Genomic DNA, 12012 nt, shown 5'->3' on the forward strand with positions numbered 1-12012 from the left:
GGATCCATTGCATTCATGTTACTTATGGCCATTTATGCAACGTGGAAAAAAAAGTCACTCACTGTAGACATTCGTGTCTGATTTGACTCTAAAGTTTACAGCCAGAAAACCACATCATAAATCTAGAGCCAGATCCTCAAAATTGGTCGGTAGCCAACAGTGCTTGTTGAGGCATCCAGACTAGTAACCAGACTTTCAACAGCACTTGGCATCAAGAGAGCACTAAGAGCTGCTGGCTCTTGAACATCTGTAATCCCCATTACTCAGCTGCTCTCTCTAGAGGAGTCTATTTTGGGTTCTTTTGGGGGTAGGCAGAGGGATTTCTGTCCTGACTCTGCCAACATAGTCTGCCCTTCACCTAGTCTCAGGAAAGGTACTGTTACCTTACCAAGGCAGGGCCTTATACTTATTGTATTCTCCTCAGTCTCACAATGGTATAGCTCCATTGACTTCACTGTACTGAGGCCCTTAGAGATGCGTCTGAGGGAGGTTACAGAGTTTTCACCTATCCCTTAGCTTTTTCCCACCATTCTTCCCACCACTGTCAGTTTCAGATCATCCTCCTCCTCTGCCCCTAAGGGCTAGAATCAACTACATTGCTCCACAAGCTGTGCGGCAGGCATGGCTGAAGGGCTCCAGCAAGGCTGTGATCCTGCTCCAGGCTGGTTGGTGTAAGTGGGTTGAATGCTGTGCATCGGGTAGCCTTTCTCTCTTTTCATTCCCCCCTGCTCCTTCCAGAGACTGAAGATACATTTCTTATGGCACTGTAAACCTCATCCCATAGTGCTCCTTGAAACCTGGAGGGGCGTTGTGATCCATGCATAAGAAAATGCATTGGGATGTAGAAGACCCGGGTTTCATACCTGAGGGTAACTCACTCCACCTTTCTGTGCCTTGGTTTCCCCATCTGTAAAATGGGGATAATGATACTTTGTAAAGTACTTTCAGATCTATGAATGAAGGTGCTATATGAGCACTAAGTATTAATAACTCTGGTCTATGTGGTGGCAGTACAGATCATGTCATCCAAGTATGTATGTGTTCATTTCTTTCCTTTCTTCCCCCTTATCTTTGGTTGGGACAGATTCTTCAGCTGTGTATTGGAAACCACGATCTATTCATGAGGAGGAGAAAAGCAGACTCTTTGGAGGTCCAGCAGATGAAAGCACAGGCCAGGGAGGAGAAGGCCAGAAAGCAGGTGAGAGACACCTTGTTATACAACCCAGCTGTGAGCCAAAATCAGAAATATAAATATACCAGGAGGGAACAGAATAGCACAAACCACCAGCACTAGGTGTGCAAGGCAGGACCTGCTGAACTGTTCCTCTAGTAGCCTGCCCTGTTATTACCTGTAGTTCTTACACTTCGGTATGTGGGCTGATGGCAGAATGGCTGACAAGTCACCAGACTACAGGCTCGGAGGTATAAGTGGGTGGGTGTTGTACTTAAAGTACTGCACAGGATCTTTTCAGGGGGAATAAGACGAAACGCCACATTTATTAGTAATACATGTATTCATTAACACTGTATTATATGCATATAATATATTACACTTACACTTACACACACACACACTCCGTCTTGTTGTTACCAATTAGTTGCTCCCCTTAACTTCACTGGCCAGGTGAGTTAGATGGGGGAGGGGGTGGAGCCGGGCTTCTGCCGATCTGGATCGATGCTCCCATGTTGACAAGACGAGACCCGGGGTCCTCTGCAAGACACCTCACTTTTATAGCAGCTTTCCTCTTATGCAAATCTATACCAGATTCAAACTCTGTGTCTGTGTCCATTGGTCCTTTGTGCTGCTTTCTTTTGAGTGTTGCCCCAATGCTGCAAAGAAGGTGTTTCCAAAAGAAGGTGCTTGCTTCTAACCCCCGAGGCCGTTGGTATGTCTGCTTGTCTTTAATGAGCCCACTTGACACGTTTTATTGTCCTTGGGTCTGGCTCCCAGCCCCTCTCCAACAGTTGAGGCTGTCTGGAGGTGCTGCCTTCCGTGCCTTGCTCATCCACACCTCATTCATTCAACAGGGCAATTGATTAAGAGTGGGTGGGGGGAGAGCTCTTGTTCTACTGCTAGCAAAAAGAAATTTTTCTTCTATCTTATTCTATCCTTAGGGGCTATAATATTATACCAAGGGCAATGCAAAGTTTCTAAATGAGGCTTTGATACAAAGTCCCATGAAAACAGAGGTCACACGTGGGTAGACCCACCACAAGGTTATATGAAGAGGCACAATGTAAAGTCATATGAAAATTATCAGAGATTTATCTACATGGGGAAAAGGATAACCTGTGCGCACGGTACATATGTTTGCATCCATCCCTACCTAGTCCTGTTGCAGGAAAGTTGTACTGTCTTGAGGAAGTTGATTGTAATTAAGGCAGGAGTTGTGCTTTGCCATTGCTCTGTGCTCTCATTTCCTAATTAGATGCTGATGCAGCCTGCATGCTGATTTGGTCCTGGCCTCTATCCGCCACAGGTCAGGTGGCAGGAACGACAGACACATCACAGGCAGCAGCTTGTAGCCAATGAGCATATATCAGCAAATTGGATTGTATGAATCATTGTTTTCTGTTCATAGACCTTTTCTACTCACTGAAACCCACACAGCTAATCTGAGTGCTGCTGCTTAGAATATAAACGTTCGTTTCTGGATAAGCCACTAGATAGCAGCAGTATCAGCCAGCTGTACCAAGAGACTTTAAATGCAGATGTACTGCTCTTGGGTTTGGACATGTCTACTGGGATTTATTGCCCAGGCTTGGGGGTTAGAACTGAGTACCTTGCCCAACCTCCTGCTATGCTCTGGAGTGCCATGCAGGAGACCTGTGTCCAGTTCTCCTTTCTTCAGCTTCCTATGTTCAGAGAGGCTCAGAGCATGGCAAGGGCAGCACCCTTGTCTTTGGTTGGGAGGAGAGAATGCTTGCATCTAACCTCGGTGCCTCTGGCCAGTGTAGGAATGGTGTTGGCAGACTAAAAGGATCCCCAGGCAATCCTCCTGGAGGTTGAGGATGATGAGTGACCTGGAAGCTTCAGGAGTTAGCGGGGAAGAGGGCGGTGTTTGGAATTTGATGGGCTCTTTGAGGGATATGGAGGACCTGTCTGAATGAAGCCAGGAAGAACTGAAAAGCCTGGGTGACTGCCTGGTAGGAGTCCAGGGGCTTGGGAAGAGTTACCAGGGAAGTGACCACCTGGCTCTGGAGGTGGGGGGTGGGTACACATTTATCACTGAATTTGAGATGAAATGGTTAGAGCTTTTGCAAGTGGGCCCAGAGGAGGAGGAATAATACCTGGTTCATCTCTAGTGCTTTTAATCCCAAGATCTCAAAGTGCTTTGCAGAGGAGGTCAGGCTCATGATCTTGATTTAAGAGGGAAAGTGACTTGCCCAAGGCCACAGAGCAGGCCAGTGGCAAAGCTGTTATTTAAACCCAGGTCACCTCAGGCACAGTCCAGTGCCCTCCCCACTAGGCTGTATAAGAAATGTGGAGATTTTGCCACCCTCCGTGGGATTAACCCCCTTATTGTATCTCGCTGCCTACACTCTAGGGTTACTGTGTGAACTGGCTCTGAGCAGCCTTCTCACATCACGAGACCTGAATGGGATAATAAGTGGTGCTTGATGAAGGGTACCTTTAGTAGAGAGAAGCACCATCGTTAAAGCAATGGGTGTCCTGCTTTCAGAACATAACCAATGCCTGAGGATCACAGGGGGATGGCTTGCCTCCTTGTTCGGCTCATTAAACTCAGCATGGCCTGAGTAATGCAGTGATCTATACATGTAGCCTTGGTAATTATAATGGGCCCATCACTGTGAGATCTGGGTGCTGAGAGGTGGTGAATTAACTGGTTTTGCAGTTTCCTTCCATCGCTTGATTAGCAAAGGTCACAAGTTGTACAGTGTGCAGCTGCTGCCTAAGATACTGAATGTGGGGTGCTTTCAGAGGCAGTATATGTGCTGCACGTTCCCCTGGGAGCTGGTGGAAGGGATTCTGCTAGATTAGGTTGTATCGGGGGGGCCTGACTGGCTGGCTGTTTCTCACATGGAGAAGTCCTCTGACTTCTTGCACACTGTGAGAGGAGGCAGCTTGACTTGTATAGGAATCTTATTGTTGGTAATCTTACGCTTTCTGGCCTATCCATTAAATGAATGGAATGGGGAAGAATTTCCAGTGCATTAGGCTTAATTTGCTGTTGTATCTGATGGAAAATAACAAAGGTCCGTGTTGTTTGAACTTGTGGTTTACAGTACTTGTCATCCTGAGATCACAAAGTGCTTCACACACATTAATAGGCCTGTCCCCTTTTGATAGTGAAATATCCCTAGTTGACAAATGGGTAAATTGAAGCAGAATGAGGAGATTTTACTTATCAGAGTGCTCTCCAACCACCAGACAACATTCCAATCCTGTCCATGAAATGCACCATACCTAGGGAATTGTAACAGGGTTGGGGGAGACCCCATCCAGTGCGGGGCGAGTGCATCCTGTGTCTCTTAGGGTGTAGGGGTGGGACGTACGTAACCTATGTCTATGCCTCCGTAGCCTGAGTCAATATACTTGCCCTTCTTAGCAGGGCAATGAGGCCTAAAGGCAAAAGTCAATGTACTTCCCTGTAATAGCTGGGCAGTGCGGCCCAATGGCCAGTGTCAATAATTTGCCTCAGTCAGAGGGGCAGTAAGGCCTAGTGGCTAAAGTCCATAGGTTCACCCCTCTTAGCAGGGCAGTAAGGTCTAATGGCCAAAGTCAGTAAATTCATCCCTGGTAGCAGGGTAGTGAGGCCCAGCGATCTGTCAGGAAGGAGACTGCCACACACAAAAAGGGGTCTGGGCCCTCCCTCTCCACTGGACCCCAGTCCAGGGTCCTGGGAGTGCCCGGAACATGTGCCACTGAGTCAGTGGGACGGTTCTGACTGAAACACGCTGACTCAAAATTCAGGTTCAATAACTGGGCCACTATCTAGTTGCCCTGGGCTGCTTCCTACTATAGTTCCCGCTGCTGCAATCTGGGTATCTCAGCTGTCTCCGGGTTCCCTGGTCTGCACTGTCCCTGGCGACTCCAGACTCTGCAGGGCCTCCGTGGGTAGCTTGGCGTCTGCCTGGGTTCTGGCGTCTCCGGCTCCCACGGCCTCAGGCTTCGTCTGATCCTTGGCTGGAGCCGATGGCATCCTTCCTCCCTGGCGGTCAGCAGCAACTGACCTGAGCTTCTCCCTTTTATACTAGTGCATTTGGAGCATGCCCAGTAGAGTTGAGAGGGCTTGGTTAACACAATGTGTGTTAACCCTTCCCTGTCCAGTGTGGGGCGAGTGTGCTCCGTCGCAGGAATACACTGAACGTTGGTTATTCTAATATTTGTTATTTCCTTTCCTTTCTCTCCCCTCATCTCCCTAGATGGAACGACAGCGGCTGGCTCGAGAGAAGCAGATGAGGGAAGAGGCAGAGAGAACAAGGGATGAGTTGGAGAGGAGGTTGTTGCAGTTAAAGGAGGAGGCGACAATGGCCAATGAGGCTCTGGTATGTCTTTGTGATGGTTGTTCTCCAGTCACTGCAGACATTCGTGACTTCCTTTGCTGAAGTCAGCAGACATACAATGTGCATTCTGGGACTGTTCGTAAGCCCCGGTTTGTGAACACTGATTAAAAAGACAGATGGGTCAGTTGAATGGTGTGGTGCAAGGGCCCTGCTACGGCACAGTCTCAGTGGAGGATTAACTGGAGGCAGAGAGCCTGAGAGTATCTGAGTCTTGGTTGGGAGCTTATTGCAGTGGCCAAGGCACTGCAAGGATTGTGGAAATGGGGAATTTGAGCACATGTGGGTCATAATATAAAGGTGGGGCAGGGAACTTAGGGTCCCTACCATAGGGATCTTGGACATGTCAGGGTGGGGCCCTTGTGCATGCTGACACTGCTGTATGTGTTGGCTCCCAGATGAGATCTGAAGAGACCGCAGACTTGCTGGCTGAAAAAGCGCAGATCACAGAAGAGGAAGCCAAGCTGCTGGCTCAGAAAGCAGCTGAGGCCGAGCAGGAGATGCAGCGGATCAAAGCCACGGCAATCCGGACAGAGGAGGAGAAACGGTTGATGGAACAAAAGGTCCTAGAGGCAGAGATGTTGGCATTGAAGATGGCAGAAGAATCGGAGAGAAGGTCAGAGGGAGGAACCCTACATGCTTCCATGCTCTACTTTCCAGATCTGCCACTGAGTTTAGCTGAGACCGTATCCTGGGGTCACACCTTTATACAGGGCTTCCAAACTGTGGTATCCCAGACACGTGTGAGGGCTAGTTGGCCACAAAACCCAGCTGGTTTCTTTCTTTAGGCAGCTCTGTTTGTCAGAATTAGGCTGCTGCTGAATGGTAAACTGATGCTAATAAACATATCGGGCCTCCCTAATTTTCGTGTATTTAAGCCTGATGCTGAAGAATTCTTATAGGAGAGATACAATGAGGAGAGAGTGACCAGGAGAGGGAATTTCAGCTACTGGCTTTGGTGGGTGGCTGGAATATATTCTTCCTTTCAAACTGTCCATAGGACTCTTCTTCCCTTGCTCATCTTGGAGCACTAACTAGGAGCTGTAGGATCAGCCACAGAAATACCTGCCGTATTCTCTAAATAAAGTATTTGGCTCCATTAATTAATAACACTTGAGTTTTGCTTCTAGATATTAAACTCAATTCATCATTCTCCCCTTTGCTCTGACTCTTGTCACATGTTGCATTAATTAGTTGGTGAATTAAAAATAACACTAACTTCCTCCCTGTTATCAATTATGAGTGCATTGGGCTTCAGCCCTCTCGCTTGTTCAATAACTTTATCCCCAGTCATCCCTTCTCTATCTTGAGCTCCTGTAAATTCTGATTCAGCAAAGAAGGCTTCTCTCTCTCTCTCTCTCTCTCCTCATCTCTCCTTTTGCTTTCTACCCAGGATGTGTCCTCAGGAGCTGCCATACATCAGGGATAAATGGTAGTACACCTCTACCCCGATATAACGCGGCCCGATATAATACGCATATAGCGCGCTAACCCCGGGGCTCCGGCAGCAGTGCTCGGGTGGTGCTTTAAAGGGCACAGGGCTCCGGCTGCTGCAGGGAGTTCTGGGCCCTATAAATCACTGCTGGAGCCCTGCCGTCACTACCCCGATATAGGTGAAAGCTGTTACAACGTGGTAGGGATTTTTTGCTCCCGAGGACCGCGTTATATCGGGGTGGAAGTGTATTAGAACCCTTGGGCCCTGAGATTGGCATGTTAAAGTCCATATAGGACTTGTTGGGCATTTTCTTATGTTCCTTTTAGACAAACAACCCTCTGTAGATGATTAATATTCAGAAGACCAAAGCTTCTACTCCCCAAGCCAAAGCTTCCTACCTCTGCTCTGATTTTGATCACTCAATGTGTTCCCAAGTTGTCGTCCTCACTCTAGCAGCGTGACCTGATTCTCCAGGTGTCAGTCTTTTTGCAAATGCTAACACAACATCCTTATTTTAGAGCACGCCCTTTTGTGACTTGGATTTCCTGCCGCTTCTTTGTTTGGGTTCTCCACTGCCCCGCAGGCCTGAGACCTGATCAGCCCCTCTCCCATCCCATATTAAACCAGCCTTGGGTGAAACTCAGTGTTCACCACTAAAATGGGGGGGGGGGAACCCCTTAAATTTAGAGTGCCCTAAATTGAGTGGGTAACAGCCCCACATGCAGTATCAGATCCCATCTAGAAGGAGAAGACCTGGTAGGTCATCTAGCCCAGTGGTTCTCAAACTAGGGCCATTGCTTGTTCAGGGTAAGCACCCTGGCGGGCCGGGCTGGTTTGTTTACCTGCCGCGTCCGCAGGTTTGGCCGATCGCCGCTCCCGGTGGCAGCGGTTCACCGCTCCAGGCCAATGGGGGCAGTGGGAAGCAGCGGCCAGTACTTCCCTCAGCCCGCGCCGCTTCCTGCAGCTCCCATTGGCTTGGAGCGGCGAACCGCAGCCAGTGGAAGCTGCGATCGGCCAAACCTGCGGACACGGAAGGTAAATAAAGCGGCCCGGCCCACCAGGGTCTTTCCCTGAACAAGCGGCGGCCCTAGTTTGAGAACCACTGATCTAGCCGGTCTTCTCCATCCTTGGCAGTCAGTGCAGGTTTGTTTTCTTCAGTATTTGTCTAGTCTAGTTGGAAGGTCTCAAGTGATTGGGTTTCCATCATTTCCCTTTTGGAAATTATTCTGCAGCTTAATAGATCTCATTGCCTGATAAATCCCAAACCCCCTACACCCACACTTTGGTGCTGCTCCATTTCTCCTTCTCTGACTTTCATCCCACTCCATTCCTTCCCTGTCCATCTCTGATCTAATGTTTGTTACTGTACATAGGGCAAAGGAAGCTGATCAGCTAAAGCAGGACCTTCAAGAGGCTCGAGAGTCTGAGCGGAGAGCAAAGCAGAAGCTCTTGGAGATCACCAGCAAGTCGTCCTACACGGTAAGAGTGTTTTGTATTACAGCTCCATTTTTTCCCAGGAAGAGGGCAGCATCCACTTGAGGGCTTTGAAAGAAGTTGGGCTGTTTTTCCATAGTGCCACCTCCTAATCAGGGGGGTTATGAGACTACTTTGTTATGGAACTCAGGGGAATTGCAAACGATTTCCTGTGCTCCTCAGCCAAGTCCAGATCTGGTGGTCTGCAGTTTAGCAGAGAACAGACTGCTTCACTCTGTCTCCCATGTACCCTTTTGCCTAATACAAGAACAATGAGGTACAAATGAAATTGAAAAGACAACAGATTTAAACCGAATAAAAATTGTGTTTTGTTAACCTGTGGAGACAAATATAAAGTATTGAGGCCAAGGGCTTAGTAGCATTCAAAATAGGATTAAACACTTGTGTGAATAAGGGCATCCTCTGTTTCCTTAGATCAGATAAAAATTGATCAGAACCTATAAACGCATTAACCCAACCTCCCTTCCTGTGTTCAGGAAGAAACTTCCCCCGTGAGAGATTACTATGTAACTGCTAGTAAGAGGAGCACACCTTCCTTTGACGGATCTGGTACTGGTTGCCATTGAAAACCAAATACTGGGCTAAATGACAGTTGTTCTGATCCAGTCTGGCAATTCCTTTCCTCCTGGCTTCTTTTGCTGTGAATTTTATTGGGACCTGTGAATGCCATCAAGTGGTCTCCACCTTGCAGCATACACCTGTTGGCCTTGCTATCCATCCTGTTGTTTGTTAGTCCCAAGAGGTGGGAGACTGTGGCGTGAAGGAGTGTGAATAATTTCCACAGATACATCCCATCTGGAGCAATTACCAAATCTTTCACCATTTCAATTTTTCTTTGAAATGCCATCACCTCAAGTAAGTGTTTAAACAAGCCGCGTGAAGGTGGCTAGAAGTAAATGACTTCTCGTCCACATTTTCCAAAGATATCTGCAAATGATCAGAAACTTTTAAGAGATTGCAGTGATTAAATATCCAGACTTCGGGCCCCTCCACTGAGTGCTAGCTGCTTCTGTGCTTCACAAACCTACTCTGAACACACCTAGCTTTACTACCCTGTGGACCAACAGGCTGCTGGGGTCCAATAATTCTAATGATGACTTTGTTGTACCCAGATGGTGGAGGATTGTGGTTTGGAAGCCTAATGATCATATCAGCCAAGTACCAACAGCTGTGAGGAGCTTGCAGCTCCAAGATCCCTCAGGCTGGTGGGTCTGTCCTTTGTTAAACCCACAAAGCAGAGACTAGCAAGTTCTCTCCTCTCCTGCACACACCCCTCTGACTCATTCTGTGCTAATCAGCAGCCAGTGTAGATCTATTTCGCCTATGGAATGGAAGTATAATTAAGGGGAAGATTGTTGGACAGAATCAAGCTTGACTCCACCCGTCCAGCTGCATCTGTTCTAGAGGCATAGAATAGAGAATTGTTTTTCCTGCTGTATATTATGTTGCCTTCCTCCCACATCCCCTTTCCTTAGAGGCAGGGGACCTTCTCCCACCAGAGCTCCCAGTATGGAGAAAGAAATGGAATGCCTCTCTCATCCCCTGTGGATTTGCTGGTGCTCCTGCTTCTGGCCTTTGGGTTAACTCTGCAGGTACCAAGATATCACACCAGTTCAAAGGTTGCTATTTTCCAGGGTGCCAAATGTCAGCAGTATGCGAGTATGGCTATTGTACTTTCATAAGTACAGTAATACTTTGCTATGTACATATTTTTAAAGCGTTCTCTCCTGTCCTTCCATTGCCATGCCTGTCTGTTTCGCTTTTCCCATGGGGTCTCTCTCTTGCTGCTCTGCTCTGCTGCATGTGTGTTCCAGGGCAGTCAAGTGAAATGTACTGAAATCCTGTTCTTGCACATTGCTTCAAAGAGCTGGCTTCTGGTAAGTCCTCCTTCCTTGCTATCACGCAGAGGGGACCCAGCTGGGCAAGAGCCATCAAAGAAAGAGAATAAGAACATAGTGGCTTAAGGGGGAACAGGAGACGTGTCCCTCAGGTGAAGGCAGCTGTCTAATACATAGTACAGTACCCAGACTTCCTCCCTCTGTTAATCAGTCTGTCCCACTGAACATGTTCTTTCTTGTCTCATTCCTGTACTTCAGTTACACAGTCCCTCAACTCCAGAGCCGGCAGGATCTGATCCCTCTGTGCTGCCTAAGGAAGGAGAGGAGGATGAGAGTAGGAGGTGGCTAAGCTACAGAAAGGACAGGAGGAGACTTACTATTTTTGTAACTTAATCTTCCACCAAACAAACTGGTAGCAGATATGCTTTATAAAAGTTGCTAAGTTGTTCTCAGAGCTCTTGAAGCCCATGGCCAGCCTGCCTTTGAGGGTTTTTTATGTTACCACGCAGGGAGAATTAGGCTTATTTAGGGCCAGTGTGTGAAATTGAGTCTCAGATCAGCAGGGGTAGGAGGCATCTTTGCACCACTCTTCAGTGACTCAGTTTGGGCTGATTGGCTCCAAAGGGAGTGTTATCAGGTTCCCATCGGTGGGAAGGAGAGAAGGTCTTTACGTAGGTGGTGGGGGGGAACACCCTTGAGGCTCTGAGAAGAGCATTATGGAGCCTTTACAATCAATGACATCACACTTTTCAGATGCGACTCTTGATCTTGGCTCTCAGCAGCTACCTCCACTCCCTCTCCTTGTGTAATGATCTATCCCAGCTCTTTGTTTTTTTCCATTCATGGTACCTCTTGTATCTCATTATTTCAGTGTGCCCTCAGCCTATTTCACTGCGCTTAGATACTGAACACTCCAGGCAGTTCTAAATATTGTCTGCCTTTCTTTGATCCTTTTAGCATAACCAATTCTCCTCTGCTTGCCCCAAATTTTCCAGCTGGCAAGGACAAAAGAAGATGGCAACTTACAGGCCATGACTATGACATGGCTTTGTTTTCATTCCTTCTGCCAATCAGTGTCTTCCATGCCTTCAGGCACTTAAACCTTACCTCTTGGTGACGGCCGCTACAAGCAGACTGTTAGGCTGGGTCTATACTACTCGCCTGAATCGGTGGGTAGAAATCGACCTCTCGGGGATCGATTTATCGTGTCCCGTTGGGACGCGACAATCGATCCCCGAATCGACGCTCTTACTCCACCAGCGGAGGTGGGAGTAAGCGTCATCGACGGGAAGCCGCAGAGGTCGATTTTGCCGCCGTCCCTACAGCGGGGTAAGTCGGCTGTGATAGGTCGAATTCAGCTACGCTATTCAGCTGACAGACCTGAGGGTGGCTATATTACAACAGAAAAACTTCAAAAACAGACTCCAACGAGAGACTGCTGAGCTGGAATTGATATGCAAACTAGACACAATCAACAAAGGATTGAATAAGGACTGGGAATGGCTGAGCCATTACAAACATTGAATCTATCTCCCCTTGTAAGTATTCTCACACTTCTTATCAACCTGTCTGTACTGGGCTAGCTTGATTATCACTTCAAAAGTTTTTTTTCTCTTACTTAATTGGCCTCTCAGAGTTGGTAAGACAACTCCCACCTGTTCATGCTCTCTGTATGTGTGTATATATATCTCCTCAATATATGTTCCATTCTATATGCAT

At 47.8% G+C, this 12012-nt stretch overlaps 1 protein-coding gene across 7 annotated transcripts in view; it reads left to right on the top strand.

Annotated features, from left to right (window-relative positions):
* Positions 1-12012, top strand: part of NF2 (neurofibromin 2) — an 85998-nt gene that overhangs the window by 45684 nt on the left and 28302 nt on the right. For all 7 annotated transcript variants that reach the window (XM_034790708.1, XM_034790707.1, XM_034790702.1 and 4 more), the window contains 4 exons: positions 1085-1198; positions 5389-5511; positions 5925-6142; positions 8335-8440. In XM_034790708.1, coding sequence (XP_034646599.1) covers positions 1085-1198; positions 5389-5511; positions 5925-6142; positions 8335-8440 — 561 coding nt within the window. The remainder of the gene's footprint in view (positions 1-1084; positions 1199-5388; positions 5512-5924; positions 6143-8334; positions 8441-12012) is intronic.

This window comes from Trachemys scripta, chromosome 15, assembly GCF_013100865.1.
Source record: "Trachemys scripta elegans isolate TJP31775 chromosome 15, CAS_Tse_1.0, whole genome shotgun sequence".
Taxonomy (NCBI): domain Eukaryota; kingdom Metazoa; phylum Chordata; order Testudines; family Emydidae; genus Trachemys; species Trachemys scripta.